Source organism: Lolium perenne, chromosome 4 (assembly GCF_019359855.2).
Source record: "Lolium perenne isolate Kyuss_39 chromosome 4, Kyuss_2.0, whole genome shotgun sequence".
Lineage (NCBI taxonomy): Eukaryota > Viridiplantae > Streptophyta > Magnoliopsida > Poales > Poaceae > Lolium > Lolium perenne.
Genome location: NC_067247.2, coordinates 167654408 through 167672492, shown reverse-complemented (window position 1 = coordinate 167672492; position 18085 = coordinate 167654408). Strand labels below are relative to the sequence as shown.

Sequence of the window (18085 nt, the reverse complement as noted above, 5' to 3'; positions counted from 1 at the left end):
GTTGGCCAATGTCAATTTGTTGAATCCCTTCCAAACACCAATCTAAAGTTTTATTCTTCACCACCGTAACTAAATACGTAACTACAAATATTGAAAACATTTTTTAGAATTTGCAGTACCGTGATGGGAAAACGACGGGAACCGCACATAGTGGAATCAAAATCCACTGACTTGATCCACTTGGCTGCCCCTTATCCAGTTTAAGGATTTTCTCTTTTTTTCATTCACCATTACCAAACCGCCTCTTTGAAGTATTTACCTCTACCTTTGTTTTTCAAAACACATATCCTTCAGAAAAAGTTCCTCGTATATGATTTAATCAACATTTTTCTTGTATGTGTTCCTAAAGGAAGTAATTTTTCATGATATTTTGAGGTCTCAAAAAAGGGCGTGGAAACATATAAAAATCTTGAATCAAATAACTTGTCAAGATGATTTACTATAGTCTAGACATCTTGTTGGAAAGTTGGCACAATGCTTTCCATCAATCTCGCTCAACAAATAAAGATTGCAAAAAAAAAAACCTTTTTTAGAAGTCTACAAAAATTTATATTTCATATTTTAGTTATATTACTGTTAATGATAATAAATAAAGTAGCCGATTTACCCTCTTTTGCTTTCAGTTTCGCTACAATACATGCTGCTTTAGCTAATTTCCGACACCTTCCAATTTTGATTTCTATGTTATGCATCGGACGTGATTCCGAATCGTCTCCATTTTAGTAACACTCTTCCTCAAGCAAGGCAGTTGATAAGTCATCGAAGGGTTTATTTGAATAATGGACATGGATCTAATTCTTTAGGCCTAGTTTGGCAACCAAGTATTTGTAAAACTGAAGTTTTATAAAACCAATAGTATTTTATGCATCTGGCAATATTTCAGTTTAGGAAAAGGAGGTCTAGAGTTTTTTTTCAATACTTAAAAAATAGCACGTTTTGAGGCATAATGAAGTATTAATACTGCAGTCAATAGTCACATCCAAACACACTAAAGTATTTAAAAATTCGGTATTTTGATAAATTATAATATTGTTGAAATACTTTAAATTTACTTTGCTCCCAAACACAACCTTAGTATTTTTGTGCATTTTTTCTATGGTACAGCCAACAACTTATATTACGACTTACTATGATTTTCTAGTCCTATAGATGATACGGCTTCCCGGTGCTACCTTTTTCCCCTATTTCTACGATTTTTGAATCGTTCGAACCAAAAATTTCTTAATTTGGCGCCGAATTTCGGGAACAATCATGAACATTCCTTGTGTGCTGTGTGTGGTGTATGACTGTGCACGCACCCTGCTGTCCGAGTTGCGGCAGTGAGGCCCGCAGTCTGACACCACATGCGCGCGCGCTGCTCCTTTCTTAAAGGCTTCTGTCATGTCATGTCGTCTTCTCCAGCGCTCAGAGTTTCAGCTCAGCTGCATCTTTCCAAACTTCCCATTCTGGTTTCAGTTTTCCAACTATTCTCCTCCTCTCACTCACTCCTACTAAGTGTTTTTTTCTGTTGCTCCCACTATTTATTTCCCTGATCTTTTCTTCTGCGTGAACTCTTCTTGATCCCGGACAGCCATTTCTTGTCATTCGCACAGCAGCAGCTACCTGTAAGTTCTCTAGTCCTCGATTTGCTTTCTACTCTTAGTTCCTTCTGAATTATGGTTCATTGGTGTTTCATGTGAGCAGAAATCTCAAATTTGATTTTGGGATGTTCCCCTAACTATATGCTCTTGACGACTCCCATCAGATGCATAAACTTGGTACCATTCTTCGCAGAGCCTTTGCTTGGTCTTGGCAATTTTTCATGTTTTTTTCTTTACACAAATCAAGAAGAATCTTGGCTTCGTGCTTGTGAATTCCGACCAGTTCATCTGCTTGGTTGTGGAATATGCCGCCGGCTGTCATTGGTTTCTTTGCACTCGCAGCCCCCCTCGTGCCCAATTTGATAACAGAGACCCTGTCCAGATCCAAAAGATGATGGTTTTATTCCTTTCGACATCCAGCTGACTGTTCCAGTTCAAACTTGGCCTTTCGGGGGAAAGAATACCTCTGATTATTTTTTCAGGATCTTCTCAACTAAACAACTCCTCTGATTAACTTATTCGTAGATCTTATTCTGAATTAAGAGTAGGCGCCAAAGGCAGTGTCAGTGTCACTGCCAGCTGCAATTTTATTTATAAAACTTAACGAATGGTCTGATAGTTCATCAATCTAGCCATCTAACTGCTCAACGACGTTTCCTGTACACATACAAGATTTACTTTTAGCTTTATATATCTTTCATGTGTTGATCTGGGAATGCATATGTACCCCCGTCGAATTGAATTTTATTCAGACAGGAAAGTATCAGCCTGTCATCCTTTCCATGTCTGAAGTATAGACTTTCCACACAGAACAGTGGAACAAATTGACAGTGTGTTGAAACTAAGCTATATACCTCAGGTTCCAGAGGTGGATAAGGCAGGGAATGAGTACAACCAAGGTGAAGAGGCGTGTGGGGAAGTATGAGCTAGGCCGGACCATCGGTGAGGGCACATTCGCCAAGGTCAAGTTCGCCAGGGACACCGAGACTGGGGACCCGGTAGCCATCAAGATTTTGGACAAGGAGAAGCTTCTCAAGCACAAGATGGTTGAGCAGGTCACTGTGTAAATATTAAGTTTGTGATCTCAATTATTTCTTGTTTTTTGGTGATCTTTCATATCTAGTCGATTATGATGGGCATGCACTTTACATTTCCTTCCCCTTGTTGCTTTCTGTGGTACAAATCAAATTGCTACTTTTGCCAGAATTCATTAACTTTTGATGGAACTGTTTCTTTGTTTGTGCTGCTCATGAGTAACTCTTTGGTGGAATCGCAGATCAAGCGGGAAATTGCAACAATGAAGCTGATTAAACATCCAAATGTTGTCCGCATACATGAGGTAGTTAAAGGAATTATCGTACTTTTTTTTCGATATTCCAGTTAATCTTGTAATATTGGTGCATCTTGAATGGGGTCCATGCCAAAGCACTCAAACCATCTCTTTCCAATCATGCACCTGAGTTGTCAGAAGTATGGACGCAATTATTTGGCATCTCTTTCCAAATTAATATTTATCTTCAAAATTTAGGTGATGGGAAGCAAAACAAAGGTCTACATTGTTTTAGAATATGTCACTGGTGGCGAGCTCTTTGACACAATTGTAAGTGATATGGTACATCCTTTGCGTCCAGTTTATGCACTTATTGTTAATTATATAAACTGACGGTCATCGCATCCCTCGTCATAAAGGTTAACCATGGTAGAATGAGGGAAGATGAGGCAAGGAGATACTTCCAACAGTTAATTAATGCTGTTGATTATTGTCATAGCAGGGGGGTGTACCATCGTGATTTAAAAGTGAGTTCATCTCCATCTCTGCTTATTGTTTTCTGTCAATGGTAAAGTTACTCCAGAATCTAAACCAAAATATTACATGCAGCCGGAAAATTTATTACTTGATTCATGTGGAAATCTGAAAGTGTCAGATTTTGGGCTGAGCGCCCTATCTCTGCAGCTCAAGGTAAGGGTTTATTGCCTCATGCACTCCAAAAGTTACTACGTATAGTCTCCAAAGTTCACATTATGCATTAATTGATAATCATGTTCTTCGATGTTTAAAAACTCTCTCCCGACATTTTTTAAATATTTCATATTTTTTGGTTCAGGAAGATGGATTACTGCACACGACTTGCGGGACTCCAAATTATGTTGCACCAGAGGTAATTTCAGAAACTAAACTTGCCAATAGTTTTTTTTACATAGTTTTACCAGGAAACACTAGTAACAATTAAACAATTTTAACTATTTCGCAACAGGTCCTCGAAGATCAAGGCTATGATGGTGCAATGGCAGATTTGTGGTCATGTGGAGTTATTCTGTTCGTTCTGCTAGCAGGGTATTTGCCTTTTGAGGACTCTAATCTTATGGCCTTGTATAAGAAAGTGAGCATTGTTCTTCGTTTGGAGCACTATTATGGTTTCTTGTTCATGCTTATTTGATTTTTCTATTCTTCCTGTCAGATATCGAATGCAGAATTTACATTTCCACCTTGGACGTCTTTTCCTGCCAAGAGGTTGTTAACAAGAATCCTTGATCCAAATCCGATGACGGTATGCTAGAACACAGTAGCTGGTTCAATCAGTACTTAGATAGGAAAATCTCCTGACATAATTATGCAAATGGATCCCTAGTACTCACACAGTGGATCCTATAGTGGCTTGTAGATCATCTAAACAAATAGTAGGCTTGTGGATCACATGATGTCATTTCCAATTTTCCATTCATCAAACTTTTCTAATAAGCACGCACAGAGATGGTGTGCACCCAGAGATAAATAAACCCATTTTGCTCCATAATGTCAAGCTAATGCCTTGACAAACTGTGGCAGAGAATAACAGTTCAAGAAATGTTAGAGGATGAGTGGTTCAAGAAAGGTTACAAGCGTGCGGAGTTTGATGAGAAGTATGATACAACTTCGGATGATGTGGATGCTGTCTTTAATGATTCAGAAGTAAGTCCATGGTTATATGCAAACCATGCTGTCTTTCATTTCTGTTTCTACCTCATGCAGAAATCCCTCCCTCATGGGTTCATTTTCACTTACCAGTTTTATGCATGTGGTCTGACTTCCTCCAGGAGCACCATGTGACAGAAAAGAAAGAAGAGGAACCAGTAGCTCTTAATGCGTTTGAACTGATTTCAATGTCAGCAGGCCTCAATCTTGGAAACTTATTTGACTCTGAGCTGGTACGAAAACATCCTAATAGCAACCTGAAACTTTGAAAATTAGGATGTGTGTTGACTTAAATTGTCAGGGTGTCTATGCTCTACTGATATAGCCGAAATCATGGCTGAAATATGCACTAGATTTTTTAAAATCACCTCTAACTCGATATCTCAATTACAGGAAAAATAAAAGCTAGTAGTAGTTGTATATGCCTATATATAATATCTCTGGAACATTTTTTCAACTTAGAACTTTATGCTCATTTCTATTATTAATTTATGATTTGAAAATTCATTCTTACTAACACTTCAAATGACTGTATCGACAGGAATTTAAGAGAGAAACAAGGTTTACATCAAAAAGCTCACCAAAAGACATTGTCCGCAAGATTGAGGAAGCTGCAAAGCCTCTAGGATTTGATGTGCAGAAGAAAAATTACAAGGTCTGTCATGCAAAGCTTGGTTTAATAACAGTCTGCTTAAGTATATTTTCTTACAAAAATAGTTCTCTGTATAATATATATGATCTTCAAAATATTTTTCCCTGAAGATTAATATTCTTTTTATTGTTTGGCCAGCTGAGACTAGAAAAGGTAAAAGCAGGGAGGAAGGGGAACCTCAATGTTGCTACCGAGGTAATTGTGAAGAAAATGCTGAACTGAAGTCTACTTTGTTAAGATCATCAGTCTAACTTTTTTTTTTTTTTGCATTATCATTTAGATACTGCGAGTTGGACCTTCTCTTCATATGGTTGAAGTTCGCAAAGCAAAAGGCGACACTCTAGAATTTCACAAGGTAAATATCATATTGCGAACATTATGCCAATTATAAACCTGATACACAACTGAGATGTGCACCAGTTCTTACATTTACACTTCCCCAATCTCAGTAACCTGTAGTCAACGACTAACCTGAATTGTAAATTAAGTTAGATATCTTATCACCTTCCATTAGTATTTTGTACTAAAATGCACAAGTCTTGATATTGTGGTGCAGTTTTACAAGAACCTTTCAAACACCTTGAAGGACGTTGTTTGGAAATCCGACGATCTCCAGATCCAACATTCCTAGCAGCAACTTTGGAAGAGGGGGGATGGGTAAACTATTAGCATCTCATTCTTCCAAGTTGATCCATTTTCAGGAGCTGGATCAAAAAACACGTTCATTGCATTTTGTAAGTACTGGTGGAGGGCCCCTGTTGACAGGTGTGCTTGTCCTCCACCGTTGTTGTATATGCTGTATTTTGAGAGATTTTTTGGAACTGTTTAAGTGAAGCACATTCAGTAGGTTTTGCTGTTATGTTTAGTATGTTAGTTTTCTTAATTCATATCGAGACACCTTAGAGCAAGGCAGCCATGAGTTCACAGAATGGGTAGCCAAATATGCTGTTACCATTTGTAAACTCACATTGTTCATCGTTGTCAATCATGGAGTAATTTCTTGTTTTGTCTTGTACTCCTACTTGTTACTCCTTTTCTTGTCAGTTGCGAATCAGAAATGGAAACCATGAATTTTCAGAGGATGGTACACGAGGGGATGCAGCGGCTGTGACTCGGTTTGTCGGCATCCTTGTCCTTGTCCTGGTCCGGTGGTTTATCGTCATCACCGCCGGTCTTCTCTTCTCCCACCATGTCACGACTGTTTTGCTGTGACTTGCGCCGTCTGCCATTTGCACAAGCAACACACATTGTGAGGTTCAGATACATGTGATTCTACCATACTTTGGTTAAAGATGCGGTGAGGGCGTTGCAAAACATAAAATAAAAAAGAAGGTTTAACTACGAAGAACAATTAACGCAAGTTCATGGAGCGTACCGTCGTTTAACACTCCGGCCGATCTCCATGATCCGGAAAGCGAGAAGGTAACGACACACGCGGAATCCATTCTTGAAGAGCGGCGGCACCGAAGGTTTCGATTCCGCCATTTCGAGCCTGCAGAGATAGATCAATCTGCTGTAAGAAAAATCAAGAAGCTCGCGTTTCGAATTAGGGATTCGCAATCGTAGAAAACGTAAACAAAAAATGGCAGTACTGACTTGGACATCATGACCTTGGCGAACTCGGCGTAGTTGATCTGTCCGTCTCCGTCGATGTCGGCCTCGCGGAGCATCTCGGAGAGCTCGTCGTCGGTGAGGCGTTCGCCGAGGTCGACCATGACGCGCCGGAACTCGTCGAGCGAGATGAATCCGTTCTGGTCCTGGTCGAAGACCTGGAAGGCCTCCCTGAGCTCGTCCTCGGCGCCGGCGTCGCGCATCTTGCGTTCGAGGAGGTTCAGGAACTCTGGGAAGTCGACGGCGCCGTTGCCGTCGGCGTCCACCTCGGCGATCATCTTCCGTAGCTCCTCCTCCGATGGGCGCTGCCCCAGCGAACGCATGACCGTGCCGAGCTCCTTGGTCGTAATCGTCCCTGTAGGTTTTCGCGCGCGAAATCGGATCGAATTGAATTCAGCGCGCCAACGAGATCGAATGGCGATTGATTGGATCGGATGGAGGAAGAAGTTGGGATTGAATACCGTCGCCATCCTTGTCGAAGAGGCTGAAGGCCGCCCGGAACTCTTCGATCTGCTCCTTGGACAGTTCATCCATTCATCCGTTCAGCGATTTGCCGCCAAATCGCCTGCTTGGTAATTGCGCTGTTCTTTCTTGGTTCTTGCGTTAATTTGGCCGAAAAGATCGGAGGCCGGCGTTTCGTTCGAGTGGTTGCTCTGCATGAACAGAAAGTTTTTGCGGGGCATCCCAGTGCAATTGTGGGCCGTCTTCCAGACACGGCCGAAATGCTCAAACAAAAATCAACACTGCATAAATACAATCATTTTAAGCGGCTGTAACATCTAAGTTTTTATTTTAAAAAACCTAGGTACCCTATACTATCCTTCTTCCAATGGGCATGCATACATGAGTTTATGCCATCACGCTGATGTCATCACTTAATTGCTATATTTGGAATTCAAAACGATTATCTCGCAAACCGTTAATCCAGTTACTTGACCCGCTTTCATATTTTTTACAATTTTGGCCCTTTCAGTAGACTCATGCTCGAACACTTACCCCATCCTCAAAACTATTTCAAAATCTGACCTTCTAGTTTGCCTCCATTCTCCTAGGCGGCAAACTAATCTTTAAGAGCATCTCCAGCCGCGTCCCCCAAAGCGTCCCCAAACCGCGTCCGGATTGAGCGTTTGGAAGACGTGTTTTGTTCGTGCCGCCTTTGAGGGACGTCGCTCCCCAGCCGCGTCCCCCAAACGCCGCCCCCAATCAGGAATTCAAATTGTTGCATTCAAAAGAGATCGTTCCCGCCGAATCCTCGCGATCAGAGTAGCGGCGATCAAAGTACTAGGCACGCGATCATATTACAGATCATAGTGTATGCTAAATTAGAAGAAGGGGTTGGTCGACGGCGACGTATCCTGAGTCGACGCAGGCTCGTCGATCACGATGACCTCGTCGCGATCTGCCTGGTGCTGTGCATGCTCCGTCTGCTCCGCCTCCGTCGCGTAGGCCGACGATGGTGTAGCAGTCGAAGATGCGTCAGCCGGCTCTTGCGCCGCGGTTGCTGCCGCTGCCGCTTCCTAGGCCGCCGCGTCGGCAGCAGCGTCGGCCGCCGTCATTTTGGCTTCGATGTCGTCGAGGATCTGGCCTTTGAAGAAGTTGTGCGCCGCCCGCGTCCGGAGAGACATTCCCTTTGTCGACGCTCTCAGCAGGGACATGTCGTCCCTGCGTTTCTTGAGCTCCAACTTCTCCTCTTGCCTCTTGAGAACACTCCCGAAACGTACACCGGCACGTTCGTACTATATGGGCTCGCGTTGGTGGCGGCGAGTCACCCGGCCATTAAGTGCTGGTGCTGGCGCGCCGCTAGAGCCTTCTTCTCCTGCTCCGCCTCCCTCCGTCCTTTCCGCTCCGCCGTCGACATCTTCCGGCGCAGACAGTTTTGATGCCACTGATCATCGGTCCATCCTTCCGGCTTCTTCTTCGGAGCCGGCGCCTTCCGCGGCTTCGCGAACGGCGCTTTCGCCCCTTTCGTCGCACTGCCCGGTGGCTTCTTGGCCGCTTTCTTGGCCATCTTCTTGGGGGCTACCGGCGGCGTCATGGAATGGGGAGAGGGTAGCGGCGGCGGGTGGACGGCGGGAGGGAGAAAAAAATCGGCGGGATAGGAGAAATGAATCGGCGGCGGGATATGTGTTGGGAGGCCAGAAATGCGCGGCGGGATAGGCGCGATATGGCGGGAGGGGCGGGATTTGGCGGGAGTGGGAGACGATTTTTCACTGAGCCGCTGACGCGCTGGGCCCGCATCGGTTTGCCTCGCTTTTCGGTGTGTCCGGCGTCCCCGGTGCATCCCCTATGGGACGGGACGGGCTCGGGGCGCCGGACACCGTATCGGGGCGTGCCGGACAAAATTCGGGTTTTGGGGACGCGGCTGGAACGGTTTTTTGGTCCGGCGCGCGCCAAATTGCTTTGGGGGACGCTTTGGGGGACGCGGCTGGAGATGCTCTAAGAGCATCTCCAGCCGCATCCCTAAGAGCGCCCCCCAAATGCTGCCAGATCGACCGTTTGGAGCTATGTTTTTTTCATGCCATGTTTGGAGGAGGACGCCCCAGCCGCGTCCCCCAAACGCCACCCTCAAACTTTTGTTAATATTAAAATACTCTTTTTTTTCATATTCATTTCAATAGAGACGAGGAACATTCCACAAACTAATACATAATTAGGAACATGATTTTACGCAAACTAAGACATAGTTTGGAACATGGTTTCCACAAACTAATACGCAGTTAAAACATTGCAAAATTAGGAAACCTAATTAGTGTTGGCATCGGCAGGTTTTGTGCGTTCGCTGCCAAAAAAGAACACTCTCAGTCACCCAAACTGGAAAATCCAGCTCGTAATGATAACCCTGTTGGTCCTTTCGAGGAAGAACATTCAGCTGTGCCTATTTTCGCTGCGAAGAAAGAACAATCGGTGTGGTCAATCGTTCTCCACATCGTCGTCACTGTGGTAGTGCCAGCGGCAGGACGTGTCGTCGAACACCTTGACGCTCATATCCGCGTCGCCTAGGTAGGAGAATGTGAGCACGCAGCCGGCTTGGAGGTCGTGGTAGCACACGAACTTCTCCCAGCTGGTGTGGAGGTACATCTTGCCGCGCCCGTCGAAGAGCACGTCCACTGGTCACCGGCAGCAGTTGCAGCCAGAGTAAATGCAACGCGGCCGGCTCGTTGCCGGCGACGAATTCGGCGAACTTGTCCAACAGCCTCTGGATGCCGAATGGGTCGTCGTTGAGGATCACGACGAACTCAAACAGCACTTGGTGCTCTTCCTGCAGGTACGACGATGAAGACGATGACGTCGCAGGCGACGACGACCGTGCAGCTCTGCCGCGGCCATGGCCACGACCACGGCCGCGACCTCGGCCTCTGCCTCTACCAGCCATGGCGTCGAGTCTTGAGATGGTGGCGGCTAGGGTTAAGGAGAGAGGCGCTAGGGTTTGTGTGTGAGAAACGATGCGAGAGCGCTCTTTTTATAGGCAGGGAGGCGGTGGAGCGGTAGCGCTCATTAACGCCGACATGGAGAGCTAGACGCGACGAGACGCTTCGCTGCGCCTCTGCGGAAACTGCACCGTCACTTGGGAATAAAATTTTATCCGGCGCGTCTCAAATACCTTTGGGAGATGCATAGGGGACGCGGCTGAAGATGCTCTGAACCTACACAAATTTTCCGAAGGACTTCGGTGGGCCATGGCATGAGTTTGGCTGAAACACAAGTTTGGTAGCACGCTATTAAAACCAAGCCTAGGGTCTAAAACCCGATTTTGTTTGTACCAGTTCAGAAGGGCGGATAACTCTAAATTCAGGCTTTTATTCAGCAAGAATAGGTTTCACTGATGGTGTGGGGAGTTAGTTTGTGGGACACGTTCCCTTAGTAGAATAATCGATACATCAAATAAAATATGAGTACTAAGTTCTTACATAACAAGCTCAGTGTAAGGGCATGTACAATGAAAGGAAAGGTTTTTTTCAGTTTTCTTATCTTTGAAAATGGTTTTTCAAATTTAAATGATTCCAAGCTCAGTGTTGCCAAAGATAACCAGTGGTTTTTTTTTTGTCTGAGATCCCCAATTAAAGTTTAAAGCTCTGGGGCAACAGGCCGGACAGGGCATAACTCTTCTTAGCAGACGTATATCCAGCTAAATTATAAGAAACCACTGAGTAACTAAATTATCAGATAACGAAAACTCCATTTGGGTGAGGCAAGGGGGTGGGTATCATCCAGAGTTACTGATTATCTTCAAACTAAAGACCATAATATTACATAAAACTGAGATAGTTGCGTCAATAAAAGAGATAAAAATATCTTGAATACACAATGTTGAAAACAGATGCTTGCCATATCACTCTAGTTGCATATTCAGTTCATGGATTTCATAAACCTTGGATTAGCCAGGAGGCGCTACAGTAGGTGTCTCGGCCCCAGCTATGGTTGTATCTATGTTGCTAGGCATCAGCACGTTGAAGCCATCAGCTGCTGTCGACAGGATCATCCCGGGTATCTGTGGGTGCCAGTGCAATTCTTTCAAATCTTTCTGGCCCTGCACACATAGAAAATGATCATATGTACTTGCTACTTTACAGCAAACAATGTTGCCAATGTTGTTTTAACATGAATAATACTTCAGCCATTAAAGATTTAAAAACTGGAAGTTAAAGCCGTCTTATGCAAATTTTTCAGAAGAAATTTGATAGAATACCTGATGAACAAAGAGAAGTTGTGGAGGCAAATCTTCAGGAGCATTTGCCTGCTCCTTCATCTTAGCTCTGAATTCAGCTTCCTCTTCTGCATCTTTTTCCAATGAAAGATCCCAAACTCTGAAGGCAAACAATTTAGGATGTCACGCAGCAAAAGAATTTAAGAAGCATAGAACGATGGGATGGAAAGAGGGAGGGGCAGCTACGTGAGTTGATGATCAGCACATGATACAGCCAATGTTGATGCTTCATGTGGACTCCATTCCACAGATGTAATCGGGTGCTTGTGGTACTCAAAATGTGCTACCAATGAGTCAGCCTACCAAATACAATAGAAACACAATGGAAAAAGAGTTTATGTGAATATATCATTCTCAAGTGATTGCACATATAACAAAAGAAGCTATTATTTGTACTCCCTCTGCCCCGAGTTAGATGTCGCAGATTTGTCTAAATTCGCATGTATTTATACCCTATAACGTGTCATTCAGGACAGAGGGAGTAGTAAACATATCTATATATATTTACTAAGACCAAAAATTGACAATAGAACAACTACCAGCTGGTAGTCTAGCTGCACTGGTTTTGGCACGTGCGCTGTATACACAAATAGTAAGAATAGTATCAAGCAACAAATCACATTGATAATTCTAGCAGCAAAGAGATGCCACATTTTCATCAACAGAAGTTTTACTCGTATTCTATTTTATTCAACATGCTGTTTTACCCGTCTTCTATTTTATTCAAAATGCCATTTTACCCGTCTTCTATTATATTCAAAATGCCACTCCACTTCTATTTTCCTTTCTGAATATTGAGTACATAGACAGGCAAACAGAAGCCTAAATCAAAAGTAAATAACGAGAACACAAATCAGAGAAAAACACCATTTTAAGTGGATAGTCTGAAGCAAACAAGCATAGAGAACGTTACTTCGTCAAGATGAAGGTACCTTGATTAATCTAAGATCACGAATTGTGAAACTGCCATCATCACATCCTGAAGCTATCATACAGCTAGCAAGCCTGGTAATGGATTTCACAACATAAATACAATATTGTATTGGAAGAAATGGTAGTGCTCAACTGCTCAAGAATATAAAAAACCCTACTAAATTTACCGATTCCAGGAGATAACGTTCACATCAGCATTGTGGGCCTTCACAGAAATAGCAGGCTGCTTCCCTGTCCTGATATCCCAAATACATATCTTTCCATCTACTGAACAAGAGGCAAAAATGTTGGCTTCTGTGGGACTCCACTGCAAGAATATAATCATAATATTTGAGACAATAAACATTTTGAGAACACATAGGATTTGACATATGATACATCATTCAGTAACGTGCCTGCAGATCCTCAACGCTGGCTGAGTGTCCAACAAAAGGTTGTGTATCTACTTCCCAAGTGTTCGAAGATGGCTCCCAGAGGTGAATGGACTTGTTGCAATCACCTGTGTCGAAGAATCAGTAAATTGGTCTAGAATATATACCAAATTAATGACACTGCATCTATGAGTACATGACGGCAAGCGCAACATGTAAAATTCAAGCCACGGTAGCGGAGGGCAAACATTCTAAAATGGAATATATCTATTTCATACCAGAAACAAGTCTCCCAGTAACATGTGGACTCCAATCAATAGCGTAGCCTTCGTCTTTATGGCCACTAAATACTTTCAAAGGTACATGATTATGGATTATGTCCTCTTCTTTGTGTGCAACAGGTCCTGAATCTGCTAGTGAATTAAGGAAGGGTTTGAAGTCCCACACCTGCATATGTAGAAAAGGATGACACATTTAATAATAAGTACTACACAAAGAAGTAGTCGGATCACTACATTATTTTCCCTGTCGAGTTTTTGAGAGGGAAATAAGATTCACAAATGAGATGGAGTTATGTTGTGGAGCGCTGTGCTCCTAAGAAATAGTGTGCACAGATTATACTAAATGTTCCTTGCTAAATAGGGCTGATGATTGACCTAAAATGATGAGTGGGCTAACCATGAGTAAGTAGAAGGGAAAGAGGGCCAAAATAAAGTACCTGAACATGACCTGTGTCTCCCCATGTAGCACATATGTGTGGTTGTTGAGTCATTGAGCGTATTCGGTTTACACCCCCTGCATGGGCCACCTTTTTAAGCTGGTACATACAACATTGATACATCAAAAAAATGGAGCACTGAATTGTGGAATAGAACAATTGATGTCAAAGCAAATCTGGAGTCATGCACTTGGAGAAAAATACATGCCTGTAGGATGGGTTTTATATCTTCATTGATTTCCTCTTCTTCTTCATCATCATCACTGCTGTTGTCACTATCCATATCACTGTCAGCATCAAGTTTTGAAGATGGTATGGGTTCCCGCTTCTTCCCCTGGATGTTGGAAAGCTTGAAAACGGCAACATAATTCCATGCAGCCTTTTCAGCCTGAAAAAGTGATGAAGCCTAGCCCTTAATTCAGATAGACAAAGTCCATGGAAACATATTGGTTGAAAAGGTGAAACATAGATGGTAGACAAGTATCAAAGTTTCTTGTCATGGACTAATTAGTTGAGATTCCATTTATATCAATGTTATTTCTTCAAGAGCAAAAGTCCAGCATAAGATCGATATGCTAGTTGAATTTGATTGTTAAACTTGAACAAACCACATCTAAGCCTTACATGTTGAAGTAGTAACACAAATAACCATGAAACAAGAACCATAGCATTCCAACTAAGTTTCAGATATGGTTCACGTGTTTCAGATATGGTTCATGTGTACTAAACATTGGCAGTTGTATGACATTCCATCTTAATAACTGAATAAGAAACTCATGCAAAGAGGTAAGCATCAAAGAAACTCATGACACAGGATGAACTGAAGTAGATGTAGTAGAACACGGAGTAATATTTTCTATGTCTAATTTTCTTTGAAAAAGGTATAAAGATAGAAGGCAAACCTGAGTTCCGGCAACGCCATATAATGTGTGTGGGAACTCTGATCGGACAAGCCCAAGTTGGTCGCGCACAACATCAAAGCTACAATGGGAAGGGAATCGTTGACAACAGAGCAATTCATTTAGTCTGAAATTACAATGCCCGCTGCGGAGAATTTAAGTTTTACCTCAAGCATGGCCATCCGGTACTAAAACCTCGGAGATAGTTGTAAGCCTCGGGATCAAACTGGAGCTCCTCCCCCTCCTCTAGTTCATCTACGCCTGGTTGCCATACCTACCAACAAAATCCACCATTGATTGAAGTGTAAGTCCACATACACGCTTCTCAACATCATTCTTACCATAAGAAGAGATATTAAAAATAAATAGACTTGTATTGGTATGAGCTACTCATCTCTTAGTGCTCCCTCACCTTTGCTGGACCAGAAGCCACCGCAGGGCTAGCAGAAGATGAAGCCTCGGTTTTCTTGGACGCCTGACAAAGCAAACACCGGCCAAAAAACACGGAAATTAGGGATATGAAGATAGGATAATGGATGAGAAGATGAACAAAAAGCCACCGCGGACTCGCGTGCCTTGGTCTTCTTCGACTTGGACTTCTTCTTGATTGTGCGACCCATGAGTCCGCCGACGGTGCGCGGTCTGCGGATAGGGAGAGAGGGGAGCGGCTAGGCGGTGGCGGTCGGAGTTGGAGGCGAGGCGGCGGGGAATTAATCGGCGGCGGCAGCTACTCAGCTCCAGCCCAGGGTTTTAAGGAAGGACGGGAGCTTCCGCTTAGATGGGCCGGGCCGCAAGCCGCGTGGACCCTCAGGGCACTTTGTTAGGTCGGGACTGTTCTGCCCGCGCGCGGTGTAGTTGGACCGGTCCACTATCAAGTTGGGACCAGTTTCCCAACAGTTTTCTTTTTATTTTTTCTGAGTTTCATTTTTTTGGTTTTGTGGTTTTGCTGTTTTCTGTATGATATTTTCGGTTTTTGCGACAGTATTGTGGGATCTTCAAAATTTTCAAAAGTGTTCAAATTTAAAAGATATTAAAAAAATGTCAAACGAAAAAATTTACAAATTGAAAATGTTCACTATTTAAAAATGTTCAATGTTGAAAAATGTTCTGATTTTGAAAATATTTATTTTTCAAGAAAGTTCAGATTTTAGAAATAGAAATTGTTTAATTTTCAAAACATTTGAAATGAAAACAAAGAACGATCGCAGTTATTGAGCCGTTTTCGGGAGTGGCCCACACGGAGGCGCACACGGCCAGGCGATAGGCCCCCAACTAACAATAGTAATTATCTACGTACTTCAGCTGTTGTTTTCGGTTGCGTTACTAAACGTACTTTTTATTTTATAAATATAGGGGATATAAGTTCACGACAAGCCTCCCTAATATGGCTCACGCGATCATCCGCCTGAGCCTGCATTTCTGGGATTGACGGTTCCAGGTTGCGGGTGTACTCGACCTCCCTTCGTCGCTGGTTATCATGGATCTCGCCGTGCTAGAGCTCGAATGGGTGCGGAGGACCATGCCACTGTACTAACAAGCATGCATGCTTCGCCCTCAGCCTCGCGACTGCACATTAGGAACCTATGGTCGTTGCCATCTACATAACAGGCATGTCGATGCAATCACAACACATGGCGTGGACGTCGTGGTCGTCGTGTTCCCCGAACCAGGCGAAGTCCTAGATATGCTCCAGTACTCCAGGAATATTCAAATTGAAAGAAAAAATAACAAACTAGTGTGTGAGAGACATGTCCACAAATCCCTAAATTTCTCGAAAACATCAAGAACAATTAAAAGAACAATGTGGAAACCCCAATGCGTCAATTGGATCGAAAATACACCATCTCTGCACTTACTATCATGCATTATAGCCAAGACGGATAGACCATGTTGCAAGTCTTAAATCCAAGTTCGATGGGTGAAGTGAACATAAATACCTCGGATACGACTGAATGTATTATATATGGATATGTTTATCAGGTGATTGTGATTTTTAGTAGTCACACTAAAATATATTATTTGGTTATTCAAGACAAAAAAAAGTTACTACATTTTCATGTATTATATGCAGATACACGGAAGATATGTTTGTACCTCGAGTTAAATTGCGTGGACAAATCAAACACAAATGAAACAGCAATTTGCCTGGCCGATTACTCTCTTGAGTTACTTCACCTTACTCCACTTCACCTCACAACTTTTACTTTACTTCCACTAGTTTTACTTCCTACAATTATTTTCAATATTTTACAGTTTTCTAGTTCCTAGTAGAATCCACTTTACACAAACTCCAATCCACTGCTTTGAACGAAGGGTCATATAAGTGGTTTAGAGGGATCTATAGAATAGATAGTTACCTTCACAGCTCTCCGTGGGTTCGACAGCCAAATACTTAACAAATTGTACTACGATGATCCCAGCACTTGGGGATTATCGGGAATAGGACTCAACGTTTATGGTTCAACGACTTGTGTATATTAGTGGACTGCACATGAGTCATTATGGGCATCCAGGTCTCGCTAATGCTCATTGATCGGAGAGGCATCTCGATCAGACATGTAGTGTTCCCGAACCGTAGGGTAACATAATTAAGGGTTTGGCAATGCTTAGAAATGTTTTTTTTATTCGTTGGAAACACCGGAGAACGGAGAAGAGAGAACCAGAAGGTTTTTGGGAGAATCCGAAGGATGTTCGGAGTGGTTCGAGAGGTATCTCAGATCATTAGGAATTAAATAATATGTATTATATAATAATTAAATGAATTAATATTAAAAATATTTTATTTCATTAAATAGGTGCATCCCACCTTAATGCCCCTCCCCCTCCGAAGGGGAGCCCATTAAGGGGACACCTGACCCCCCAATGCCTTGGCCCCCTCAAAGTCTCTTAGAGTGAGGCCAGAGAGGGAAGGGGAAGAGTCCACCCGACATAGGTATGCCTAACATGCATGCCGAATAAAGTACCTTGGCTCTATAAGAAAGTATGAAGCCCATGGACCCGATGCTTTGGAGGCCCAGAAGGTTAAGGATCTTCGGATAAGGAAAGTAGAGTTGTAATAGAAAGCTTGTAGCAATATAGGAAAGGCCCAACATGACTCAAACAGTTTGTAACTTGTACGACACGGAAAGTCTCGGCTTCGGCTCCTATATAAAGGGGAAGACGAGGGGAGAAGAAGGGATCGAAATCATTGTAACTCTAGCCACCATAATCTTTAGTTGAGCACCTTTGTTTGGCTGAAGCTTCGAGATATACTTGCCCTCTACTTCTTACAAAACCCTAAGTCTACAATCTGTAGGCATTGACGAGTTAATCCCTCGTCACCACCCCTCCCACGATTGCCCACCTCCCATAATTTGGGTTTCTCTTGGGCTTGCCGACTTGGGCCCTTGAGGGCTCGTGAACCTAGCCCGTGTAGGCTAGACCGCTTCCTCTTGATCCCTTGCATTCCTCCCGAGAGTGTGGGTCCCATTGTTGGCCCTTCCGGAACCTTCTAGACCCTTTCGATATAATACCGGGAAAATCCGATTTTTTCCGAAACCCTAAAAATGACTTCTCATATACGAATCTCATTCTACGAACCATTCCGAAGCTCTTCGAGATGTTCAGAATCTCATCTGAGACTCGAATATTTTGTCTCACCATATATAATATTCCATAACTACC

The 18085-nt window shown here is 43.1% G+C and overlaps 3 protein-coding genes across 12 annotated transcripts; 1 reads left to right on the top strand and 2 right to left on the bottom strand.

The window, feature by feature from the left end:
* Nucleotides 1-1376: 1376 nt before the first annotated feature.
* LOC127294776 (CBL-interacting protein kinase 32) lies at nt 1377-6191 on the top strand. Of its 10 annotated transcripts, none has more exons than XM_051324664.2 (16): nt 1380-1604; nt 1684-1757; nt 2440-2635; nt 2857-2919; nt 3109-3180; nt 3270-3377; nt 3460-3540; nt 3686-3739; nt 3836-3961; nt 4040-4129; nt 4408-4530; nt 4656-4766; nt 5075-5188; nt 5324-5380; nt 5466-5540; nt 5742-6191. In XM_051324664.2, the coding sequence occupies exons 3-16, from the start codon at nt 2465-2467 to the stop codon at nt 5814-5816; spliced, it is 1320 nt and encodes a 439-aa protein (XP_051180624.1). In that variant the 5' UTR covers nt 1380-1604; nt 1684-1757; nt 2440-2464; the 3' UTR covers nt 5817-6191. The 10 variants fall into 10 exon arrangements, 9 of the variants coding, with proteins under 9 accessions (XP_051180624.1, XP_051180623.1, XP_051180619.1 ...); XM_051324663.2 differs by having other exon boundaries at nt 2391-2635; XM_051324659.2 differs by having other exon boundaries at nt 2333-2635.
* On the bottom strand, nt 5894-7429 carry LOC127294777 (uncharacterized). Its single transcript, XM_051324666.1, has 4 exons — nt 7258-7429; nt 6782-7151; nt 6561-6677; nt 5894-6407 (listed from the first exon to the last, which is right to left on the bottom strand). Exons 1-4 carry the CDS (start codon nt 7328-7330, stop codon nt 6260-6262), a joined length of 708 nt encoding a protein of 235 aa, XP_051180626.1. The 5' UTR covers nt 7331-7429; the 3' UTR covers nt 5894-6259.
* Nucleotides 7430-10994: 3565 nt separating this feature from the next.
* On the bottom strand, nt 10995-15151 carry LOC127294778 (protein HEAT STRESS TOLERANT DWD 1). The gene is made up of 13 exons (XM_051324669.2): nt 14998-15151; nt 14835-14897; nt 14590-14696; nt 14426-14504; nt 13732-13911; nt 13524-13622; nt 13084-13252; nt 12830-12933; nt 12602-12741; nt 12434-12506; nt 11688-11800; nt 11484-11601; nt 10995-11324 (listed from the first exon to the last, which is right to left on the bottom strand). The coding sequence occupies exons 1-13, from the start codon at nt 15040-15042 to the stop codon at nt 11172-11174; spliced, it is 1443 nt and encodes a 480-aa protein (XP_051180629.1). The 5' UTR covers nt 15043-15151; the 3' UTR covers nt 10995-11171.
* Nucleotides 15152-18085: the final 2934 nt, after the last annotated feature.

Coding starts and splice junctions, on each gene's coding strand:
- LOC127294778 (XM_051324669.2), bottom strand. CDS start 15,042: ATGGGTCGCACAATCAAGAAGAAGTCCAAGTCGAAGAAGACCAAG. Junction 14,697..14,834: donor TGGCTTCTGGTCCAGCAAAG/GTGAGGGAGCAC, acceptor TTTTGTTGGTAG/GTATGGCAACCAGGCGTAGA. Junction 11,325..11,483: donor AACTTCTCTTTGTTCATCAG/GTATTCTATCAA, acceptor CTATGTGTGCAG/GGCCAGAAAGATTTGAAAGA.
- LOC127294776 (XM_051324661.2), top strand. CDS start 2,465: ATGAGTACAACCAAGGTGAAGAGGCGTGTGGGGAAGTATGAGCTAGGC. Junction 3,378..3,459: donor TGTACCATCGTGATTTAAAA/GTGAGTTCATCT, acceptor TATTACATGCAG/CCGGAAAATTTATTACTTGA. Junction 3,541..3,685: donor CCCTATCTCTGCAGCTCAAG/GTAAGGGTTTAT, acceptor TTTTTGGTTCAG/GAAGATGGATTACTGCACAC.
- LOC127294777 (XM_051324666.1), bottom strand. CDS start 7,330: ATGGATGAACTGTCCAAGGAGCAGATCGAAGAGTTCCGGGCGGCCTTC. Junction 7,152..7,257: donor CTTCGACAAGGATGGCGACG/GTATTCAATCCC, acceptor GAAAACCTACAG/GGACGATTACGACCAAGGAG. Junction 6,408..6,560: donor GGCCGGAGTGTTAAACGACG/GTACGCTCCATG, acceptor TGCAAATGGCAG/ACGGCGCAAGTCACAGCAAA.